Genomic DNA, 25058 nt, shown 5'->3' with positions numbered 1-25058 from the left:
TATAAAGTAGAGAAGAGGGCCAATGAATACCCTAGACAGTTGAAAAGTAATTTTGTTGATAAGATTATGTAATTGTTCACCAGATTTCATATCTTCATGAATATGCTATGTTGCTCCTTTGAGATTAAAATGAGGCAAGTTGTAAAGTGTCATCTACTAAAAGTAGAAAAGATTTCCTCCATGACTAGTGGAGGATGGACTGAATTGATGGAGCAAATAGAAAAATTGTGAGCTTTTCAGTGAATACCTCCAAACTTTCCCAGAGTCTAAATATTGTGTGATTCAATCTTTCACAAAAACTTAGGCAACTGCTTTCCCTGATGGGGAAAGAAAAAAGAATGTTTGTTCAGCCTCTTTTACTTTCAGATATGCAATAGGTGTCAAGGAAAATAGAAAATCTAAAGAAATTGAAAGTATTAACTAGCTTAGAAACTATTGTTAATGGAAATACTGATTTCACAGAGTTTTCAGAAAACATATCTGTGATCTGCAGATTGTGGTGAACTGTTAGAGTTCTATTGAGTCGACCCATTGAGCAAATGCACTGTTCTTTGGGCTGATTTGTTCTCCTGTTATTTTTTGACTTCTAGATATTTCTTACAAAATGTCTTTGTTAAGTTAGAAAAATGTGGTATTCTCTGACTTGACGCCCCTTCTAAATACGATCTCTTATAGGGCCCTGATGGTCAGCCAGGTGTGAAAGGTGAACCTGGGGAACCTGGACAGAAAGGAGATGCTGGATCTCCAGGACCACAGGGTCTTGCTGGGTCTCCTGGTCCACCAGTAAGTATAAATAACATAATTGGAGAAACAGTGGCATAGGTTGATCTTGCTTAATTAAAATGTCCTGAGTGTTCACTGTCACTCCACGTTTCTTCTTAGGGTCCTCCGGGTGTTCCGGGTCTGAAAGGTGGTCGAGGAACTCAGGGTCCCCCTGTAAGTAGATTTAATTTTTTGTGAGCTGACTGCAGATAATCTAATACTGCAAATTTATGCGACGTGTGTATCATTCCTCATCTCAGATCGTGTTTCACAGTCTGTAACTATAGCATTTGCTCACTAATTCAGTTAAGAAAACTTTAGGCGATCCATGCTATATTTCTTTCAGTAAAGTTGATATTAAAATGTTTTTTTTTAGGGTGCTACTGGATTCCCAGGATCTGCTGGAAGAGTTGGACCTCCAGGACCAACTGTAAGTCAATTGACGTATTCCTCATAGGTGTAATTTATAAGCTGGTCATTGAGAAATTGAAGACTAAATAAAGTGGGAAGGATGAAGCAATGTTTAAGGCCTGATGCTATGGAAGAGAGCACTGACTTCTGTGACTGCATGTTTACATCCGACTTTATTAAATAAAATTCATTAGTCTTGGGGTTGATCCAGTGTGTCCAAATTAATGCAGGACTTTTCACTGGGTTAAGTAGGCTTTGGTTAGGCTTCAAGCTATTCAAGCTGCTCTGGTGAGTTAAAACAACAACCTTATCTTCCTGTGCCCCTCCGCTCCCCTTCAATGATGACTGAAGTTAGGAGAGTTTTTGTGAAAGGAAGATGCCTCTTCCAGTTTATCTCGTTATGGAGTTACTCATAAGATCTATTAAAATAAATAAAGTAAGAACACACACACACACAAAATCTCTCATGTCTAAACATTTCTAGAAACACTGTAGTTTTAAAAAAAAAACACCTGTGGATCTGCAAGTGAAAATTCACCTCCACAAAGATGATTTTGTCCAAAATAACTTGCAGCCATTGTTAGTTTATCCAAAGGTAAAGTTTATGGAAAACATATTATAAATGTGAAATTCTTTAAAAGTCTTTGAGAAATTAACAAAGGTGTGTGAAAACAGTTGATATTCGAAAGAATGGGCAAGGAGTTATCTGGCAGCAGTTATACACCAGAGGCTAAAATAAGTGAAATAAAATGTCTTTTAAAGGAGGGAGTTTGGAATGACAATGGAATGAGGGAGAGGGGTAAAGCTTGGACATAATTTGAAAACCCTGGGAGTCCAGCACAACTGTAAATTGAGATTGTACTAGCTCTGAGCTCTGTCACACTGTGGTCATCCCTTAGAGTGTGCATGTTTATAGTTAATCAAAACACATTCCTTAGAGTTTAATTGTCCTGATTAGGAAAAGGTCCAATGTAATGAGGTATTTTAATCTTATTAGGGAGCTCCAGGACCTGCTGGGCCTATTGGTGAGCCAGGAAAGGAAGGTCCCCCAGGTCTTCGTGGTGATCCTGGTTCTCATGGCCGTGTGGGTGATCGAGGGCCAGCCGGGCCTCCTGGTGGTCCTGGAGACAAGGGTGATGCAGGGGAAGACGGGCAGCCGGTATGTCCTGGTTGTTGTTATTAATTCCCTCTAGGCTTGGTCTTGTTGTATTATTGCTACAGAAATGATGGTAACATCATTTTATCCTTTGTGGATTTCAGGGACCAGATGGCCCCCCGGGTCCAGCAGGAACTACTGGTCAAAGAGGTATTGTTGGTATGCCAGGACAGCGAGGTGAAAGAGGCATGCCAGGATTGCCAGGTCCTGCGGTAAGTAATGACCAAGTTGATATACCAGCCTTGGACATCCTCATGTTTGTGGGTGTGAGAGTATAGTGCACCATAATGTGAGGAGAAGGTTGGAAATCTCCAATTCCTGGAGTGAATGTAGAGAGAATAGTGAATAACTAAATCTCATGAAAATGCATGAGGTGGGAGATTTTGTTTCTGCCATTACTGGATGATCTGATCCTAAATTAAAAGTGGGTAATATGTTAAGACTTCTTGCTAAAATATTCCTATCTGACTTGAAACTAGATCTTTGAAAAAAACACTCCAGACTGTTCATTTAGGTGCCCAAAGGTCACTTGAATGTGAGTAAATATTCTGTAACTGCTATAAATTGTGATAAAAAATAATATAAATATAAATATAAATATAAATATAAATATAAATATAAACTGCTATAAATCTCAATTTCATAAATTGTGAACTATAGTATTCCAAATTGCCATTTGTGCTCTCTTTACTTTCTTCTGGGGTTTATAGATACTTATTGGAAAGCATAATGATCCAGAAGATCAAGTCATTAAATAGAGTATTAATAAAATGATGATATGGAGGACCTGTCACTACCACTTGATCCATAAAGTCAATTTACAGCCAGAAATTATTCCAGGCTAACAAAATATGTTGTTGGTGAGACAGACAAAGGAAAAAAAGTTACTTATTTCAAACTGCATTACATTTTTGCAGAGTTGGGAAGACCTTGTCTATTGCAGATAAGTCCATCAGATATATTGACATGTCAAGGCGAGTGTGCGCTTAGAGAGTTGCTACTAGATAAACTTCTTGTGAAGCTTCTAGACAATACAAGCCTATTCAAAAGCGACTAACACAATTGAATTGCTTAAAAATACACATTACATTAAATACATATTCAAAATCTATAAGAAGAACACATTACTTAATTCTCAGTTTTAGGAAACTATGAATGTTGATGGTACTTCAGATTCCTGAATAGTGTTTTATAGTCAGCCTTTTTTCTGGTGCTTTCTTCATTTAGTGATTAAAATTTTGATGTCATATTTCTCATCTATTTAGGGTACACCAGGAAAACAAGGTCCCACTGGGCCACCAGGTGATAAAGGCCCCCCAGGACCTATAGGCCAGTCAGGTGCCACTGGTCCCGTCGGTGAAGCTGGCCCAGAAGTAAGTGTTTGAGCCTAGTAATATACAAAAATGAGTAGTCTAGTGGTTATTCTCCTATACTTGAAGCTAAAGATGGAGAACAGCTTTCTAGTTCTTGTAGAAATGTAAGATTATGGAGCTAATCGATAGCCCTGTATCTGTTTCACAACTGTAGGGACCTGCTGGTAATGATGGTACTCCTGGACGAGATGGAGCTGTTGGAGAACGTGTAAGAATACGTTGTTTTATTAAGTCAATTATGTAAATCTCCATTTTTATTATTGATTTATAGTGGATTTCTTTTCTTCATTCAGTTAACCGCCATGGAGAAGTTGTTTTAAAAGCATATTATAGCTTTGAATAATAAATATCTCTCAAAGTTGAGGAAACCTTTATAAGAACACCTGCCTCCAGAAACTCAGACTTGAGTTCTTACAGAATGATTATCTTTGTAGATTGCAACTGTGAGAAAATAGATTAGGAATGCTAAAGACTTATTGCTTTGATCTAGTCCAGTCCTCTTCAGATAGTTAATATTGAAATTATGCTCTGCAGGGTGATCGTGGTGAACCTGGCCCTGCAGGCTTACCAGGTTCCCCAGGGGGCCCAGGAACTCCAGGTCCTGTTGGCCCTCCAGGAGATGCAGGTCAAAGAGGTGAAACTGTAAGTGATACCTTTTGTTTGTTTGGCTGGTTTTGTTTTGTTTGCTTTGTTTTTAATATTTTGTTTATCAAGAGAAGTATTTTGTCTACTTTTGTACATTGCTTCACGTGTCATCTCTATGCAATCTTTGTAGGGTTCTCGAGGTCCAATGGGTCCCCCTGGTCGTGCAGGAAAAAGAGGTTTGCCTGTAAGTTCTCCACGATCGCTGTGATTTTATCTGAGCTATTTTTTACAGAAATGTGTGTGAGAAACAGAACCCAAATGACAATGCTGAACAGGGCTTCAACTTTTAATGTTCTGACTGCATATGAATACAGGTAGTCTTCTGAACTGTAAAGGTGTACAAATCCGTTTAAGTGCACTGGTGTTTTTACTCTTTCTTTAAAAATACTTTGCAGAGAAATAACAAATGCTTTGGAAGTCTCTCTATTTGGAGTGTGATACTGCCCAGAGGATGGGAGACCTGAGTTAGTAAATTGCTAGAGTCTGTCTGACAATTCAAATTAGGGGTAAAGCAATGAATGCTGAACAAAAAGACAGATTTTAGGATCAAAATGGCAGAAATATTAAAGATTAAAAAAAAATCACCTGTTCCTATGAAACTGCCTTGTTCAGCTTATGAGATTCTGACATCAATCCAAACAGAAAAACAAACAAAACCCATCTATTTGTGTTACATAACTTTTTTACAGTCCAAGCTTGGAACAAAAAATGAATTGCAAACTTGAGAAATTCAAAAGAAAGCTGTCCAGTCCCTAAGCAGAAGTCATATGAGAGAAAGGAAAGTTTATTGAGTAGTTAATGATACTGATGCCACTGATCAACTATTTGGAATTTGGCATTGAGAAATTTAGAATGAAATTAAGGATAACGAATATAGAATTGGAAGCAGAAGCCATTTTTTTCCAATGATTCTTGAATTAGTATGAAAAGATTCAACCTATCTAAAATACCAAGAACGAAATTAAGACAGCAATAGAACCGAGCTATTTGTACTGGGGAGCCTGAACACTGTTATCTGCAGTTAGAGAATGTAACTTCAGTTGTACTTTACTCATAATGAAGGCAAAAAGAGCTGCGAGAAGCAAAGTATACAACATGGAGGTTTTCATACTCAAAATAGGTTTTATTGTTACAAGTGTGTGAAAGATCCTCAATACTTCAATCTTGTCCACGATAATCATTTACCATATCCAGTAAGGCAAAGATACTTCGCAATTTCATTATGTAATTTGTTGAGAATCATTATTACAGTTGTTTGTTTTTTTTTTGTTTTCTTTTTTACTCTCTAATGAAACTAAACAGACTAAGTTTACCACACTTGAAATTAAGTATAACAGTTTTATGTAATTATTTCCTTATTCTTTCATAAAAATTAAGATTCCTAGAGCTGCCTCAGCATCACCTTCTTTTTAGCTTTAGAAGTGAAATAGGTCTTAATACAGTGTCTAAAAGAAAATGATTTTTTTTTTCCCAGTTAAGAATTTTACATTTCATTACTGATTCTTACAGGGTCCCCAAGGGCCTCGTGGTGACAAAGGTGACAACGGAGATCGGGGTGACAGGGGCCAGAAAGGACACAGGGGTTTCACTGGGCTTCAAGGTCTTCCTGGTCCTCCTGTAAGTTGTTTTGTTTATACTCTAATTTTATTTCCTTGGTAGTTAAACCATGTATTAGACACATATCAAAACCAAAAAAAAAAAAAAAAACCCCAAAAAAAATCAAAACAAATGAAAAAGCAAGTACACAAGAGCTCCTTTTTTTTTCCCAGTAGGTGTTTATGAGTGGCCTGTCTGTCCGCATTACATTTTTAATGCAATATTACAATACTGCTTCATGGTGAAGGAAACCTGTGCTTTTCAAGATCTGCATTCTCCTCTTCTTGTTCCACTTGCACCAGCCCTGAAAGTGGCCAGTCACTGGCAGTCTATAATGTGTCAGCACAAGATGTTAAAAAAAAAAGTTGGTAGTTTCTGATAATCACATTAGAGTGTGGAATACTTTTTGTCAGTGTATTTGAACACTTTACAGTCAAGAAATCAAATGCAAAATCTCCTGAGGACTATGACTGTCTCTCTAATATTTGTAAGAACTTCATGTTTTCATTGGCAATTGGTTGGAAATACTATCAAAAACTTAGTTTTTTGACAGTTCTTCACTGATCGTGTTCAAGAGCTGAAAGTTTCAACATGTAGGCAAAGAGTTAAACAAAACAAAACCCAAAGCATCTTTCCACTTCATAATAGCAGTCAGTTACTCTTTTGTAAGCCAATCTGATTCTGTGTTGTGAAGCACCCGTCTTCTGGAGAAACAACTTTATATATACTTAAGCATCATTCTATATATCTCAGTCATGATTGTTGTAGTTACTGTGTCTTTCTGACAAAAGAGAACAATAAGATGAAAACTGATCAGAAGAGGAAAGGTACTACCCCTTGTTCCTGTATATATAACCTTATTTGTACATAATGTTGTATATCACTCCCTATTTCTGTAAGACTAAAGGAATATACTGTAAATATCACAATGATAATAATAGTTTCTTCTGTTTAGGGCCCTATTGGTGAACAGGGCAGTCCTGGCATTCCAGGCCCATTTGGTCCTCGGGTGAGTATAAGATTTCAGCCTGGAATTTTTCTTGCTTGTTTTTCCTAAGAATGGATTTCTGTTTGGGTTTCATTTTTAGTTTACTGGCTTTTATTGATTTCATTATCGTGTTGATTACCATATCTTTTGCTGAAAGGCATTGCCTTGCTTAATATAACAAGGCATTAACATAGGTGTAGTTTATAGCTAGATAAAAGGTTCAGAATAACTATAGGGCTACAGTCTGCTTATATAGACACTTATGCTACATCTGATGCAAAGCCACATGTGGCGGTTCTGCTTACTGGTATTCTGCCTTTCTTACACCCGCTGGGTATCATTGACCCAAAAGTAAAGGTGAAATATGAATCCTTGTATGTTCCCAAGTGACAAAATGTCTCTGGGTCTGTATACATGTGGGCATACAGAAGCTACTCCAAAGTGTAGCACTTGGAATTGAACTCACTTAAATGTTTTAGGAAAAGAAATACCATGGATCCAGTGGATATATTGTCTGAGGTGATTAACATTAGAAGAACAGCATTGAAACCGTTTTCTTAATTTTAGAGAAGAAAAAGAGCGATTTTTAAAGTTTGGTAATAGACATAAATGATTGTATTGCTTCCTGAAGAGGTATTGCTTGTAAAAACGCTGTTTTATATACAACTGTTATTAAATGCTAAAACAGATTCCTTCCTTCTCTTATTTTGTCTAGGGTCCTCCAGGTCCAGTCGGTCCTTCAGGCAAAGATGGAAGTCCTGGGCCACTTGGGCCAACTGGGCCTCCTGGTGTTAGAGGAAGTGTAGGAGAAGCTGGACCTGAGGTAAGCTGATAGGAATATGGAGGGAAGAGGTTACCTTCACATAATGAGATTTTTTTTGCAATCCATTGCAGCACGTTCTCAAATGTAAATGAGCTCAAGATAAATCATGATACTAGATACAGCTTCTCCGGCAACTAGTTGGGGTAACTATGTATAGGAATCATAAATCATAAAACACGTTATATCATCCCAAGGAGGGTAGTTAGAAAATTAGAGTGGTCTGAGAAAGGGGTGACGTGGATGAGCATGTGAAGAGTTAAAGAATGACGTTGCTTATTTTGGGAGCGTGGATAGAAAGATGCCTAAAACAAAGAGCAAGACAGAGGAGGCACTTTCAGCTGTTTTCCTGTCTTGTAAGACAAATATTTATGGTGTTTCCTGTCTTTATTGTGCAAATGTTTACACTATTTCATTTGAATTTCTGTCAGTTATCAGAATTTCCATTTCTGCTGAGGCATCAATATTGCATGAATAGTCTGTGGTAAAGTTTAAGAATAATATGTGTATCCAAATATTTCTTTTGTGTAATGAGGCAATACAAGAAATACTACATACCAATATTTTCAGTTTTCCTTTTAATGGTGACTTGCATGCCACTATTAATTGGAAACAGTAAGAAATAAATGTTAAGCATTTCATTTGCCAGATGTAGAGTGTATTAGTTTGGGTGTGTGCACTAGTTTTGGAGCACTAATTAATCTCAAAGGAAATGTTACATTTTGATATACCTTCTGATGCACCAGAGCATCAAACTTACAGTGAAGGTATATTGCAGACTTTCCACTGCCAAGGAGCTCACAGAGCCTGCACGTGGACATATGATGCTTATTGACAGATGTTTTCTGTCTCAAGGCTCAGTTACCTCCCCACATAGCACAGTCCAGATTAACAGAAGGACCTCAAAACCTGCCACTCAGGGATATCTTCTTATTCAGGAAAATACCTGCTGTGCCAAATTAGGATGATGTGAATTCTGTTTCACATCTTTGGTGACCTGGGGCCAGAAAGCTTAGCGCTATGAAAGAAAAACGTATAGATGGTGCCAAATTTTCCCTCCAGGTTTACCAATTGCAAGTGTGCCTGAGGTGACTCAGGGGAGGCAGGAATTTTAGATTGCTCTAAAAATTACTTGCAGCTGTTTGGGATTCTATGAAGTAAAGCAATTAGGCTGGGGTTTGAGAACAAGGAGGGACAGATGGCTTAAAAAACTGGAATCAAGAGGCCGTTCCTTGATGACTTTTTCCAGCTGTTGTCTGCAAGCTAGAGTCAGAAAAAAATGAGCAAGGTATTAAGACAGTCAGTGAGGACATGAAGCAGAGTGCAGTTCTAATCTCTTCTCAGAGTGTGGTACCTCATGTGCAGTTCTAATCTCTTACCTCTGATCCTGGAAATGTAAACTGCTTACCTATATCTGAATTTTCCCTGCACGTCAAGGTGACTGGCCTTGAAGTTTTGCCTGTTTAGTTGCTAGTTTCTATATCATTTTGCCTAGTATTCACTCTGCTGTGCCTCTATTGCCTATTTTTTTTTGTTTTATCTTAGGGTCCACCAGGTGACCCTGGCCCTCCAGGCCCTCCAGGCCCTCCAGGCCACCTCACTGCTGCCATTGGTGACATTATGGGACACTATGATGATGCTATGGCAGATCCACTCCCAGAGTTTACTGAAGATGAAGCAGCTCCAGATGACCACAATAAAACAGACCCAGGAGTCCATGCCACGCTGAAGTCACTGAGCAGCCAGATTGAGACTATGCGCAGCCCGGATGGTTCAAAGAAACACCCAGCACGGACTTGTGATGACCTGAAGCTGTGCCACCCATCCAAGAAGAGTGGTGCGTATAAACACACCACCTTCTGTATGAGCCATATGATTCTGTCTTATTTCCGGTATATACTTGGTCACTGAAAAAAAGTGTAGTACAGATTTTGATGGTCTAAATCAACATTAACACTAAGTACTCAAAAACTTCTCATAAAAATTATTTCTTCTTCCCTATGAAGTATGTATTATGTTGTGCTGCATATTCATTTATTCAATATATATTCAGATGTATTTTTTACATCTGAAATATTTTATACTTCCATGGACTACTAATTCTGAAAGTGTTAGCACAATGGAGTACCACTTACGTGATGGTAGATGCAAGTTGGTACATCAGTTGGGAATAGTGGCTTAATTGTTATTAGCTCAAAATGTTACCTGTGAATTGATGTCCTATGAATGCTTTCCATTCAGAATTCTCTGCTGCTGCTCCATACTGGCAATTCATAGGTGGCAATATTCTAACATGCAAATCAGGAGTTTTCCTAATTAATATGGGTTACCGGTGATAAATCAGAACAGACTGGAAGGTAGAGACAATTTGTTGCAGGCCTTAACAGCTTTTCACCTGTTTCCTGATACGTTGCCTCCAGCATCAACTTAGGAGTGGCTGATATCAGTTCAGAATCTGCAGAAAAAAATATCTTCTAGCATTTTTTGTGTACTTTATGTGCTTGGAGCATTCAGGAGCTTTGAAATGGATTTAAATAACCTTAAACAACTTTCAAGTCTGAATTCCCCAATTTGGAAATATTTGAAATACTTGTCAGCTTTCAATTAAAGCACCATTATAGTGTATACCCGAAGCACACATCAAAACACACATTGGATTGTCACATGAAAGATATGCATGCTTTTTCTTGTTTTTTGTACTGTCAAGACATACTTTTTCGTATAACTCCCCTGTTATTTCAAGAATCTTATTGATATAACAGAATTTTATATTTCATTCATTATTCTTTGTAGGTGAATATTGGATTGATCCTAACCAGGGATGTGTTGAAGATGCTATAAAAGTATACTGCAACATGGAAACTGGAGAGACCTGCATTTCTGCAAATCCATCTGCTATCCCACGTAAAACATGGTGGACCAGCAGATCATCTGACTTGAAGCCCATTTGGTATGGCCTTGATATGAACAGGGGATCACAGGTAAATAAATATATTTTATTTCAAGAATTAACTACTGTGAACGTTGATTCCTTCTGGTTTAGAATTTCGTCTGCTCTACTGAGAATATTCTGCAACAGTCAGAACATTTTAACTCTTGATTAGACTCAGTTATATACAGTTAGTTGTAATCATACAGAAATTATAGGAAAGAGAGCTGGGAGAAACAATGAAAGAACATCTGATGCAGGATTGGCTATAAATAAACCACTTCTGGTAGATGTTTATTTCTCTTGACCCTAAAAATTCCAGCTTTTTAAACAACCTATTTTAGTAACTCACTGTCTTTGTATTTAGGGTGTATATTTACCCTAATATATGATTGAAATCACTGCTGTAATTGTTTAATTGAATTCTATACTTTCTTTCAGAAAGCTCCATACTGCTAAAGTTACAAGTTTTACTTTGTTAATTGTCACCTAATCTGTTTTTAAAGAAAATAAAGTTGTTGTCATGTGTGTCATAGTGTTTCAGAAACGTTTATAAAATTTACAAGATCCTAATCAATTTTCATGTAATAAATGGTGATCTATTTCATATCTTCACAGTTTGTATATGGGGATACAGCTGTCACTCAAATGACATTCCTGCGCCTCTTATCAAAGGAAGCATCCCAGAATATCACTTACCTTTGTAAGAACAGTGTTGGGTACATGGATGATCAGACAAAGAACCTGAAAAAAGCAGTAATTCTGAAAGGGGCCAATGACCTGGAGATCAAAGCAGAAGGAAACAGCCGATTCAGATACACTGTGCTTCATGACAGCTGTTCAGTAAGTTCTGTCTTTTTGTCACTTGGTATGGGGTAAAAGGACTTTTGGTTTCTAACAATGGCAGTAATGGCAGTTCTTCCTTAATTTGGAAAAAAAAAAAAATCCATAGAATAGGGTGACTATAGTGCTGCAGAATTTCACCATGAATTATAGAAGTAAGTGATTGCATAGGTATTTTACTAATTCCAATTTTATATAATAGAAGTCTTCATTATTTAGAGGATATTTATAATTTACTAGTTATTAGTGAGCATATGGAAATAGATATCTTCAGAGTTTGCATTTCCCAATATTAGTTTACTTCTGTGTTAAATCACACAAAGAAGTCAGTTAATTTCACGCATCTGTCTACCAATTGGGTAGGACTATTGCAGCAATACCCTGGAGAAAATTCATTGGTATTGTGGCTTACTGAATAGGAAAGGAAAATGTTCCCCCCAAAACTTTTTAGTGGCCTTAAAAAACAGAAAGTAGAGGTTGTATAAATTTTGTCAAGTTCAATACCATTCTCGGCCTAGTCCAAGATATACAGCAAAATATGCCTAAAATTTGTTTTGCCTTTTATATATATCAGACTACTCTCTGTACTTTAAAGGAATGTACTTCAAGAATGTGGGTGCAGGTCACACAGATATAAAGAAAAATTTAATATCAAAAAGAACAATCAATCCAACTTGAGGGAGGAATCCTGCTGTCAGTCGGAAAGATCTGTTCATCACTGTAAAAGAAAGACATACGCATTTTAAAATAATCGAGGTGCAGTGCAGAAGGGGATGCCGTTACTCAGCAGAGATGCAATGAGATAATTCTGAAATATCTCGGACAATTGACTCACCAGCTGGAATTCAGGCTGTTTCTCAGATGAGATTTGGACTAATTCCCCCCCCCTCCCCCCCCCCCTTTTTTTTTTTCCAGAAACGTAATGGGAACGTGGGCAAGACTGTCTTTGAGTACAGAACACAAAATGTGGCACGCTTACCTATCATAGATATTGCACCAGTGGACGTTGGCAGCACTGACCAGGAATTCGGAGTTGAAATTGGGCCAGTTTGTTTTGTGTAAGAGGAAGGGGGGAGATTAACACACTACCCAGCCACAGCAGCAATTAAACACATGAACTTAGACTGATTGAAGTTAATCCTGAGACTCTTGAAGTAATGGCTGATATTGGATCAGCATTGTATATACAGTTCTTGTTAAATGCCCGGCCTCCTTTTGAATATTTATTTTACTTATAAACGTTCCGTTTTAAATGATTGAAACCAACTTTTTAGTACAACAGTACGATTTTAAGAGAACTGATGACCACCTTTTAAAAATTACATGAATATTTGTCCTTGCTTTTGTTTCAGATAACTTCAGAATTTACAGGTATTCAAAATAGATAGTTTTAATGTGGGACTATGTAAAGCTCTAATAATTTCTTTTGCTTGGATGCATACTGAATAACAGAAAAGTAGAGCACTTTTGTGAACTGTTGGCAATATTTCAATCATATCTACTCTCTCTACCCCAGTTTATCTTCCTGTGGTTGCCAGTGTGTTAGCCATTCACAGATATCTGTCTCTTGTAGAAGAAAATCTCTCAGACAAAATCATCTGAATCTGGCATTGTCTTTCCTGCACTTTCCTCTATAATAGTCTGCTCATAAGAGTATTCCACAGCCATGATTAATTTATGAAGCAAAAATACTACTGGGGTAAATACAAGATTTCCGTAGAGGTGTCCCATATATTAAATTGTAAGGCCTGATTTCACTTCTCACAGTGTATCTGTGTAATTCCATTAAATTATTATTAAGCTTCAAAATACATTTTAAACCCAATACTTGTCGATTTTCCAATACTTGCCCATCTAATAAGCCATTACATATCAAATTATACCAGTGTCTTATATATGGTGCCAATTTATGTATGTTGGAAATCATTCACATGTATATCAGACCAATTGCTAATAAAGAAAAAGAAAATTTATTGGTTTTAGCTGACATCCAGACATGCATCACCAGTAATTTTGTCTTACTGGTCTTGAGCTGTCAAGGCAAGAAAATTCCATCATTTCTTAGCATGAGCTACCTCATCTCTGGAAGTTGGGATGCATTTAATATTCCTATTTTTATTTTAGATATTAAAAGGTGCTACGCTTCTGTTATTATTTCGAGAAAGGAGATAGGCAGGGCAAAAACAAACAAAAAGTGATGGTGCTAAATGACTCTGTAGAAGGCCGATGAAATAAAGATGCTGACTGTCAATGTCATTTTCAGAGTTTAGCTGTTAGGCTTACGGTGTTTGAGAGAACAATGTTGCAGTGCATTTATTTGTTGGTCATGCAGTATATAAAATGTTTTGTACCACCAGCATGCTTTATTTTGTAAAGTATGTTGGTACAAACTTACGTAGGTTTTTTTTTTATTATTATTATTTCTTTATTGCATCTGTGCTCTCCAAGTTTTTTGTTTGTTTCTTTAAAAAAAAAAATAAACAGCTGGGGCCATCCCTAAAGAAAGTCATGCACATAGCTTTATTCATGTATCTTTGCAAAGCATTTAATTAAATACATGCTTCTCGCTATGGAAGTGGTTTCCTTTTTGTAGAATTCCTTTCAGTGTGTCCCATATCAGTTTGTTTCCAAAGTAAAAATAGAAGTATTTAACTTTTGTTGTGTTGCTGTTTGAAAAACTCCTTTGCAATGCGTTCACCTGAAGTATTTTACACCAAAGAATATGAAAGTATATTGAATAATACTTTGTGACAGTTTTCACAAGGTAGGTGTCGATTTGTTTGGAGTAGTCACAAGAACTACTATTAAGGCTGCCAAACTTGTGTTGTCTGAGACACCAGAGATTTGTATTTTTTATTTGAGACTGAGCAAAATGTGATTTATCTGATTCCAAGTGTCAATGTAAGTTATCTCTGACAGAAAACAGTTTCTGGACAACCCATAAAGTTGCACTTTATTAAGGCAGGCAAGAATTTGTTTGTTTCCTCTTGAAAGGGCAGGAGCTTTGGAAGTTCCCTTATTGTCCGTAGGCACATCCATAGGAGTTGGGAGTCATCAGATTCATGCTGTCATTATCTGTTGTTTTATTACAAATGCTGGAACACTTAGGACTTCTTTTTTACTATTATGAAATGATTTCTGTTAATATGTGGCTCAGGAGTCAGCATATCATATTGTAGCCTTAAGAAATGTTTAGATAATATTATCTACAGGGAATGATCTGAGGTATGATGGCTCACTCCAACATGCTTGGGGAAAGGTAGATATCTGATGGTGATGATCGTGTCTCTAAGGGACATTTATCCAGAAGCACAAAGTAAAGAACACGTGGAGGATAAAAGCACGTTTGAAAGTTTTGTTGTTGTTGTTTTTTTTAATTTGTGATTTTCATCATCAGAATATCATAATCCATGATTAGTATGAATGTTTTGCGAGGTTGTTGAAGGAGAAGAGTAGCTAATTGTAAGGGATATATGTTTTCTTTCTTTTCAAGTCTCTCTCCTTGCATCTTTATTTCCATACAAAATGCACAATATTTCCTCAGGAGGGTGCCTCAAGCACAGAAAGAGAGCTTTGACTAGGAAGCACCCTAAAATAATATTTTGTAAAATACATCATTGGAGAATTGCTGAGGCAAAGCCTTGAAGTGTGAGCTCTCAGGAAACCAAAATAGTTAACTTAAGAGTCTTTGTAACGCAAATAGTTGGACATGCTTTTTTTCTGCTCTGGAATAGCAATGTCTGTTTTGTACATGCGTATTACCTCTCTTTTATTGTTTAAACTTTCCCCAAGTAATGTAGAACCTTTTTAAGCATGGAAAAAAAAAAAAAAAAAAAGGTGGGGGAGTGGATGGGAGGAGTTGTGGCAGGATGCTTGATGCTTGATGCTGCTTGATGTTACTTTTCTTCTCATCTGGCCACGTGGCATATCCTTGTATAAATGCAGATTTAATTCCACGAATGTAGAATGAAAGAGCTGATAATTTGCAAAACGCTGATTTGCTTCTAAAATAGCATTAATCAAATATTAGCTATTTAGGGCATTTAGTGCAATTCTCCTGTCTTTTTTGCTAATGGCCTCAGGGATGATAGAAAAGATACTTTAAAACAGCTATGGCAGTAAAATGTCAGAGGCTGCATTTAAATCAATTTTATAATTAAAAGAATTGGTTATTGTTCTGCTTTTCATAACTGCCAGTCCCGCAGAGTGCTGTCCTCGGTGAGAAAGGAACCCCAGTGCTTCCAGTAGCTGACACCTCCCAATAGCAGCTGTACAGCAGTAGTGTGGCAAATAGTCACTAAAATCTCATCTAGAAGGTAAAATTTTGTTATCCACTACTCACAAATTGGCACTTTACTGTATGCTGAGAATGGTGGAGTTGATGATACAATAATTTAGCTTGAATGTTTAGAGAAAGACCTATTTGGATTATTTTATTTTAAAATTTGATTTTAACCAACTTGTCTGGATTGTTCTTAAGCTCGTATCATCACTGCTAAGCTTTTATCCCCGTGTCACTGAACTGTAGCTATAAAATACGCGACTTGACTCTGTGCAATTGTGCAGCTTATTATAGGCTTGAGACCAAGAAGAGCTTGTCTGTTGTGAGGGGCCTTATCAGTGCAATGGGATCCCATCCTTTTTAATATCTCACTGAGAAGAAAAAAGCAGCCGAGTAAGGAAAGGAGCAGCTTTGGTCTGTGGCGCTATGAGTTCTTTAACTTTTCACCTTTGGGGCTTTGATTCTATACGATAGAATCCATTTTGGATGTCTTTTCTTGAGCAGTGACTCCTAACACTGATGACTTTTATGGAGTATTTAACTTAGATTTTTACAAGTTAAATCTTTGAGAGAATATTTTCATTCTGAGGTATGAAAAAATGTGAAAGATCTTTCAGATATGTTCAGTGGGCCTTGAAGGGTCTGGCAAATATTCCCAGAGATGAAAAAGTGTATTTCTCTGCAAGCATAATGTACAAGGAGTTGAGATTCAAGTATCGCTGAGCCTATTCTTATTTTGCTATTGACTAGTTTTAGTAAGCTTTCATCTTATACTTTGATAGGAGTTTAATTATGCTTTCTCCAAGATGTTTTCCTTTACTGCTGCTTGACATCTTTTCCTAATTTATTGGGAGCGGTAAGGGTCACGGAGAAGGACTGATCGTGGTGCTACAGTTTATTGAGCATATCAGTCAACTTGCCCAGTGGTTTGGCTGGGCGATATTAATACTGCTTTGTATACTGTATAATGAATTTTTTGATTTTTTTTTTTGATTTTTTTTAATTAATATTATAGCTTTTTAAAAAACAGTGCTCTTATTCCTTCTGTATTTCCTGATGAGCCCAGCTCTGGATGCATGTGTCAAGTGTGATCAGAGCCTCCTCACAGAGAGCTCTTTATATTGAGCAGTTCTGTATGCTTAATATGTGTGGCAGAAAAGGAATTGATGGTTTAATCCTGCCTGAATAAGAGCGGTTTTTTGGCTTGCATTTTTGGATGTATGCACCTCAGTTATAGAGTGACTGTGAAAAGGAGTTTACTTTTAGCATGAACCGTTTGCCCTTTTAAAAGGCAGCTTAAGATATCTCCCCTCCACTGTCCTTCCTTACAGACCTTTTCAATTCTCCCTGCTCTGGCACCGCCCTCTAGCTCGGTGGTTACTCTTGTCTCTGGGTGTGTGGGACCAGAAGTTCAAATCTCATGTCCTCTCCCTCTCAAGCTCCTTCCTTAACTATTTGTTAGCTTCTTAGTAACTACAATAAACATTTGACTTTAAGTTTTCAATGCTGAAATCATTCTGTAGAGTACCAGGGTACTACACAGCAGTAGAAGAATGCACCAAGCAACGTGGAAATTTAAGAAAGGAAATTTGATAGCGTTGTATCTAGAGGCAACACAATCAAAGTCTGCAGAGCATAGCAATCAAAGAGAGGAGAATGAGGAAAAGCTTTTCTCTGTGAAGGCAAGTAAAGAGTCTAAAAATGGATTAAAAGCAAAATGTATTATTTTTCTTATTACTGGTGGGTATGGGCCCTGAGGTTTATTTTATCTTCTGTAGTTGGCTGAGATTGAGCAAAGCAGTTACTAGACTGGTAAATGTGGGAAGAGTATTGCACGCTGAGAGGTGACACGGTTGAAGAATATGAGGTATGTGTGGGAAATTAGAAAAATAAAGAAGAGTTTGAAGCTCTAATCACAGAATTGAGTTTGGAAGGGAGCACGTGAGAACACCTAGTCCAACCCCCTGCTCAAGAAATCATCTATATTAGATGTCCAGTCAGGGTTTGAGTGTCTCTGTGGGTGGACACTGGGAAACCTGTACCAGTGTTTGAACACCATCACAGTAAAAAATAAAAAATAGTAGTAGTCTGGCTCCCTCATCTGCATTCCCTCCCATCAGCTGTTTATACACATGAATGTATAAATTCCCCAGAGCCCCAGGCGAGCCTTCTGCAGGCCAAACAGTCCCAGCTCTCTCTCCTTCTCATATGAAAGATGCTCCAGTCCCTTCATCATCATTGTGGTCCTGTGCTGGACTCATTGCAGTAAATCCGTATTTCTCCTGTACAGGGGAGCCCAGAACTGAACACAACGCTCTAGGTGTGAGCTCAGCAGTGCTGAACAGGCAGGCAGGATCACTTCCTGTGACCTGCTGAATTTGATTTAGTTTAGTCAAATATCCCTTGGAAGGCTCTCAGAATTTCAGATGAGATTCCAGAGGGAATTCCCAGTTCTAAAACTGGGTAAAAAATTATTTGAATCCTACATGAAATTTAAGAAAGTGATTAGGATTTTCCAGACAGCGGAACCCGCTATACAAAGGTGGCCTTCAGCAGCCTTTTGCTCAGAAATGTGCAAGGTTTTAAAATAACAGATAAGATAATTTATCTACTCACTGACTAAATCTCTCAATCTACAGATTAAATTTTTTTTATTATTTTTTTCAGGAAAGGGAGGATACACTAAAGGCTTAATACTTGCTAGACAGTTGGACTCAATGAGAGAGGCTGTATTTATAATAATAATAGTAAAAAATGGCAGTCAGGAAGATATCAAAACAGATGCAAAACTAATAGCAGAACTAAATGTGAATGTAGAAATAGCAATGCAAAGAAAAAGATTCCCCATCAAGCAGGAAAATACCATACAGAAAACAAGGTAAAAATTATAATAAAAAATGATGGTGTTATCACACACTCCTCACGACAAACGGTAAAACCAAACCATCAGTTCAATACATTAAACAGAAATGCTAAAGAAACCGGTTAGTGTGTTTATGCTAGAAAAAATATGATTTTGATTCTGGATTACTGTGTCCAGTAGATCATTATTTTATTGCTATGAGTTTAAAGATTTTGTTAAAGCCCGTGACTTCATGCAGTCATAGATATGGGTACCATAAAGTTAGATTCAGTTTCTTAAAAGGTATAATATCTTTAGCCTACATGTTTTACTTGTAGTTCAGTAATTTAGCTACTGTTAAAATTGGAGGTAATGCTTATTAATGTATCAAATAGCATGAGAACCATTATGAATATAATGAGTTATGATTAAGAGCCCTTGACTGCCCCAAAAGCATATGTATGGTTGCAAAGGGAAAACCAAGTACAAAAGACCAGCTTTCTTGTGAAGTTGTTACTCACTCCTAGGAGCTGATTATAGGAAAAATAAAATATCTTTAGGAATAGATAAAGAAACCATTGTTTGTTCGTTTGTTTGTTTTTCCATGAGCAGAATAAGAAAGGACACAGTGTCAAACATGAGGAACAGGACATACTGTGGTAAAGCCAGTGAATTTTGGGGAGGACCTGAGCAGAATGATGCAAAGATTAAAACTGAGATGCTTTATATGTGTACCCAATATAGAAGAAAATTCAGAGAGACTAATTGCTAGTATACCTCTTGTGCTATCATGTGTGCTTTACCATTTGTTGGGAGAAGATCTGGGAAAGTACTAAGGTATCGTGCAACATTCTAACTGAACCTAAAGCTATAGAGGAGTTGCTTTCTATTCTGTCCCCTGCACCTTAATTTCTTGCACATTTTTGTTTCCTTGTGGTTAGAATAAGAAATCATCTTTTTATAAGTTCTTGCTCAAGGTTTCTCTAACTAATAATATTTCATAATCATTACAATCTATTGTGTTCTCAGTTTTGAAGATGGAGCACTATCAAATGTTTCTATTGCAGACTTTATTCCTTAATTGAGATATAGTTATGCATCCTCCAGAGAAAACTGCAGCCTTATTTAGGAATGTAAGTGCAGAAAAAACATGCAAGTTTGTGTCTGACAAAGCATCAAAGAACTGCCCTTTGACCTTAGTCAGCTGAGTCAAAAATCCAGCTGGTTGTAATAAAAGAACACTTTTGTAGTTCCGGAACCTCCAGTCAAATATTTTTCCCTGTATGGTAGGGAGCAATCTTCCCAGAGACACAGAAACACAACATTCACGGAACATTGTGACAACTATAGGATCCATCATGGTAATTTAGGAACCTCTGTCCTCTAAGGAACATATATTATTCTACATAAAAAATGAGTAAACCCAAAGCATTTACTGCTGCCTTATCAACTCAGCCATTTCCTGACAGCAATCCTATTCTCTGCCTTGCAGATGCAACCAAACGAACAAGGAAGCATCAGTAGGCTTTTTTGGGTACCTTGGAGGTACTGTAACAAAGACAGTAAAGCTGAAATGTGAGTCATGACAGGAACATTCACAAAACCCCTCAGGAATTGGGACTTGTTAACTGTGTTCTTAATGGATATGAACATGGACCTGAAATTCAGCAACAAAATGCAAGCTTTGATCCTTAATCCAGAGGTGTCCATGGCTAAATGTAAGCTGAAAGGAGACTATGCAGTTTATCTCGTGAATCTCCTCTGGCAGTGATAGAGCAATTTTGAATGAGCATAGCTTTGTCACGGGCAACGTGGGGGAAAAGAAAAGAGGATGACCGCAGACCTGCTAGGCAGGAGATGTCACAAGCAGAGTGGCTGATGTGATGGGAAAGCAGCAGGGCAGGTTACAGTCAATGCTTCCAGAAGACACCCTTTAAGCTGTAGTTATTTCAGGACAAAGTATAGGTAAGAAGACAAGAGCATCAGGAGTTTTTTCTGTGAGACTTAATTCATCCTGGAGTGGCAATCCCTCAGCACGGAGCGGATGACATCTTACCTCCTCATGGTAAGCAGGTGGGCAGAAACAGCTGAGAAGATGTTATGCTGAGAAGGTTCCCTATCTCCCAAAATATCCTTCAAAATATCTTTCTCAGTACTTTAAATCTAGGTTTGTAGATTGTCGTTAAGATCTTAAGATATAATTACAACCACATGCTGAATTAAAATGCTAAATATGAGGAAAAAGATTTCATACACTTCTGTAGCCTAGGATTTGTGCAACAAGTGCCTCCTTACTCACAGTTCTGGAAGAGAAGCACTTAATTTAAAAATCATAACCTGTCAGACCTGATTTCTTTCCTGTGCTTTCTAAGGTGACAAGACATTTATATGATTTTTCAAAGAGCCACTAAGGTTTCTGACTTGGTTGAAATGGGTGTGTTATCCATTGCAAGCAAAACATTTGGTGACCCTAGTACAAATTGAAATTTATATACCAAATGAAGACATGCTTGAATATGTGCTAAAATCAATTTAGAGCTTGAAAGCAAGTGTTGGTGTTTCCGTGCGTCTTTGAAAGTTCTCTAATTGTTGTAACCTCTGCAAAATGGGGTTATTTCCAGAACTGCTGTAGTCTGTGATCTTGATGCGCTCGCTGTCTATAGTGGTGAGTAACGGTGCTGCTAGCCTTAAAGTGTCAGATAAGATTTATTGTTGTTGTTGTTGTTGTCATTGTCGTTGTTATTGTTATTATTATATTTACCATGTAAAATAAAAATTGGAGCCTTTTGCAGATTGATACAATAAGAGTAAGAAATGGGACTAGAAAGCTAAGTCTTCCAAAGGCTATCCTTATTTTCTAGGATAACTCTTTTTTATTAATGCGGTCTATTTCATATTTCCCTTGTCTCAAAGGCCTTCCTATAAAAGTGCAGAAGTATCAGAATCACTATTGGCCTAATTAGTGACTTTCTGAAAAAAAATGAAGGTTATTTGAATTAAGTAAATTACTTAGGTTGAGTAACTGTTAGTCGTCATACACTCAGCTATGGTAGTACTGGAGATTAGAGGCTATTTTTTTTCTGCCATGTTGGTTGAGAACAGGCTTTTCCAATGCATTTTTCCATCAGCTAGCATTCTTACGAACTGCTTTTGTAAAAGTTCAGTTCCAATTATTAGACTTCCCACCATGTAATGTATGTCAGACTAATATTACATGTAATTCTCATCTTCCACAAACAGTAGCTATTTTCATCATAAAATGGGGAGTTTTCCTGTGAGAGCCAATATTTTTTTATGAATTGCTGGCACTATTTTTTTGTGTTGTAAGTACAGTCATGTCTGCATTGATACTGTATTTGCGCTGGCAAAGTCTTCCCAGACCTTCACTGCTCTGGTTCTGTGTGGGCCTGTCCAAATTCTGTGAAACTAGAGCAGGCCAGTGTCTTGGCTCAGCCCCAAGCCTACTGAGGTTTCTTAAAAAACCTTCAGCATTTCTCTACTTATTTTTCCTGCTTGGTCCAATCTAGGAAGTATTTTCAGAGAATGCCAGATCTGCAGTCATCAGTAAGAGCATTTAAGACTTTATAATTTTTTTCCCTTAAGTTTTGTTGTCTGGCCTTGTTGTAGGAGGGGCCTTCATCACCCTGGACTCTGAGGTGATGCATGGTGGTGCAGTAATTCTGGCTGTTTTTCCTGGATCCTCTTTCATGCTAAAGACTGAGTCGCATCTATCAGCATCTACCTGTGGGAGAGGTTTCACAGCCAGGATTCTGGTGTGCGGCTAATTTCTTTCTTCTGGCCTGAAGCTCAGACACCATCAAAGTATTGAGGTAATTGCAACTACTTGAGCTTTTGTTAAGGTCAAGGGATGACTGAGCTGTGCATCTCTATCAGCTATAAACAATATGGAGATGCTTAGATTGTCAGCTGTATCAAAATAACCAATGCCACTAGCCTGCACTGTAGAAGACCCTTGGGCCATTTTATTTAAGCAGCCTACAATGGCCTGTTTAGATGGAGGCACAGTTTTGAGGGGAGAAGTAATTAAGCTCTTGTGTTTCCTCCAAGCTGAACTGTCTAGGTGTATGGGTACTGTTTTGGTTCTTTCTGTCAGAACTGAATCCAGGCTGATAGGCAGAGAAGTTCAACATAAGCCTCTGGAAGAAGAGTGGAAAAAGTAAGTCAGAAAATTTCATTGTATGATGCCATAAATTGCATTCCTTAGGATTACAAAGTTCTCCTTTAAGCAAAATTATCTGAGAAAAACAGTTGAAGTAGCACAAGAGTTGTGTCCTACCTTATTAATTTGTTTGAGGAAAAAAGTACAAACAGTAAAATTAAAAAGTCAGTTTTATGAAACAACAAGGAGTTTTATTAAGATATTTTATTATGTGTCTCTGTAAGGAATAGACCAACAACCATATAAAAGCTTACAAAGATGGTTAACCTTCAACACTATAAATGTGTTAATGTGAAAAAAGAAGTTCACAATTTTGCTTTTTTCATTGACTTTTACAGAGTGAAGGGAAAAAAATTCTGAGTTATGACATGCCAATGACGATCTTTGACAGGAGACATTTACAATTGCTTTTAATCCTTTACTTTTTTTTTTCTTTTTTTAAAAAAAGCAAGTCAATAACCCTGACTTGCAGAGTTAGGAGTGAAAAAATACATTAGCACCATCATATTAGTCTTTTACACTTCCCTAATTTTAGTGGTCTTGACCAGCAATGACAGGAAAGTAGAGAAGCACCTTTGATAACAGAATACAATCCAACAATAAAATTACGGTGACAACTGCCATTAAGGTATTAAACTCTTAAAATACACTGTACTTTTTCACAGCTAATCAGTACAGAAATAACACAATTTTGTACCAAATGATTCCACTGACTTAACCAATGGTTTTAATGTGTTTTGACTGATTTGGTGGATTTTTTGTTTTGGTTTGACTCATCAGACATCCCAGTTTCTGTCCATGTTGAGGTAGTTGAAACAGGGAAGTCTTTCTAGCTTTATGGACTGCATCTTAGAAAGAAGGGTAAACTTTGGTACTGGGAGCAATCAGTGCTTTGTAAATTGGCTAACATTCAACTAATAGAACACAGTGTTGTTTTATTAAGTGTTGAAGTTTTATTATAGCACCACGGAGACATGTTCTGAAGATGGAATTTGGTAAAAAAAAAAAAGAGCAAAAAGCATTTTTACTGTACTTTGTGTAATAGCGAAAAAAAATAACCCTTGATATCAAATTAATTTTCCCCCAGAAATTTTGTTAATAAATAACTGGGATACAGATGGTCATCTGTACTAGCTGACAAGGTTAAAACAAAGGAGCACAGTTGGAGTGTGAATCTGTTTGCTGGGGTTTCAGAAAGAGCAGGATCTTCGATTTATAAGAAGCAGACCGGGCCAATGTCCACGCCAAATTCTTGATCAGGACCACCAATATCTATGGGTGCAATATCAACCACAGGCAACCTCATTGTCTTGCGTGTTCTGTATTCAAAGACTGTTTTACCCCATTCACCAGTGTGTTTCTGTGAAATGAAATAGGTAGAAAAATGTTAGAAATCAATGTTGGGCTATATAAAAGTTATCCTATAGTTTACTGCATTTTCTACTTTATCTTTCCATATTAATTTATTCCTTTCATCATCATAAAAACAGCCCACAATCTCCTTAGAAATTAACACATTGATAGACATTCTTAATTTCTGGTCAGACGCTTGTGTGGTATTGTGGTGTTTTAGACGTTTCTGCTAAGAATGGATGGGATCCTTGATGACAGTTGGGTACTCGGGAGCAGTGCCCTGACTTAATACTGAAATATGCTTGGTGTGCTGAGAGGTTGTACAAATGGCTACGCAGCTTGGAAAGTTGTTTTGGCCACAGGTAAGAGTGCTAGCAGTAATGAAGTAGCTCTTCATGTTCATATTTTAAAAATGGCCACAAAATGGCTGCAAAGTAGATGCATGTAGGTATCCTTGTATGTTGCTAATCTACAGGTTGTTAGTGTTTTGGGATCCTAGCAGGAGGCAGAAATGGTATCTTGGGTTTAGTATTTGTTACTGAAAAGGCAGCAGATAGTGAGAGATCAGCATGCTCATTTATGTTACTGTTTTTCTCCAGTACTTTCTGCTGCAGCACAGTTGAATACGCAAAATACTTGGGTTTGCGCATTCCCATAATCATAGCCTATGCGACTGGCTTGACTCCGCTAGCCTTGAATTTCTTGAATGACTGAGATGATTCACTTACTACTGCTGTTAGTTTTAGAGTTGACATGAGATTGGGATCAAAGCTTGGTCCCCACGACTTCACTGTGGGCCTCTAAATGTCTTTGGCTCTAGAGCAAGATGTCTGTAAAGTACAGATTTAATTGGGAGTGTGTGCAACTTTCTACAGTTG

The 25058-nt window shown here is 37.4% G+C and overlaps 2 protein-coding genes across 6 annotated transcripts in view; one reads left to right on the top strand and one right to left on the bottom strand.

Moving 5' to 3' along the window:
- The window catches only part of COL5A2 (collagen type V alpha 2 chain), a 59200-nt gene extending 35355 nt beyond the window's left edge, over positions 1 to 23845 (top strand). Inside the window, exons 36-52 of one of the 5 annotated variants that reach the window (XR_014586416.1) lie at positions 676 to 783; positions 883 to 936; positions 1139 to 1192; positions 2171 to 2332; positions 2434 to 2541; positions 3595 to 3702; positions 3857 to 3910; positions 4237 to 4344; positions 4478 to 4531; positions 5857 to 5964; positions 6899 to 6952; positions 7647 to 7754; positions 9297 to 9588; positions 10545 to 10732; positions 11299 to 11523; positions 12439 to 20712; positions 22275 to 23845. Coding sequence is in view for 1 of the 5 variants with exons in the window: in XM_083842870.1 (XP_083698996.1) it covers positions 676 to 783; positions 883 to 936; positions 1139 to 1192; positions 2171 to 2332; positions 2434 to 2541; positions 3595 to 3702; positions 3857 to 3910; positions 4237 to 4344; positions 4478 to 4531; positions 5857 to 5964; positions 6899 to 6952; positions 7647 to 7754; positions 9297 to 9588; positions 10545 to 10732; positions 11299 to 11523; positions 12439 to 12585 (1932 nt within the window). In the remaining 4 variants the exon portion in view is untranslated. Of the gene's footprint in view, positions 1 to 675; positions 784 to 882; positions 937 to 1138; positions 1193 to 2170; positions 2333 to 2433; positions 2542 to 3594; positions 3703 to 3856; positions 3911 to 4236; positions 4345 to 4477; positions 4532 to 5856; positions 5965 to 6898; positions 6953 to 7646; positions 7755 to 9296; positions 9589 to 10544; positions 10733 to 11298; positions 11524 to 12438 lie in introns of all 5 variants that reach the window. The other 4 variants (XR_014586417.1, XR_014586418.1, XR_014586419.1 and 1 more) reach the window with 4 other exon arrangements.
- COL3A1 (collagen type III alpha 1 chain) overlaps positions 23017 to 25058 on the bottom strand; it is a 51441-nt gene continuing 49399 nt past the window's right edge. Inside the window, exon 51 of the mRNA XM_083842869.1 lies at positions 23017 to 24187. Coding sequence (XP_083698995.1) covers positions 24041 to 24187 — 147 coding nt within the window. The 3' untranslated portion in view covers positions 23017 to 24040. The remainder of the gene's footprint in view (positions 24188 to 25058) is intronic.

This window comes from Anser anser (assembly GCF_964211835.1).
Source record: "Anser anser genome assembly, chromosome: 6".
Classification (NCBI taxonomy): Eukaryota; Metazoa; Chordata; class Aves; order Anseriformes; family Anatidae; genus Anser; species Anser anser.
This window is presented reverse-complemented; position numbering and strand designations above follow the sequence as displayed.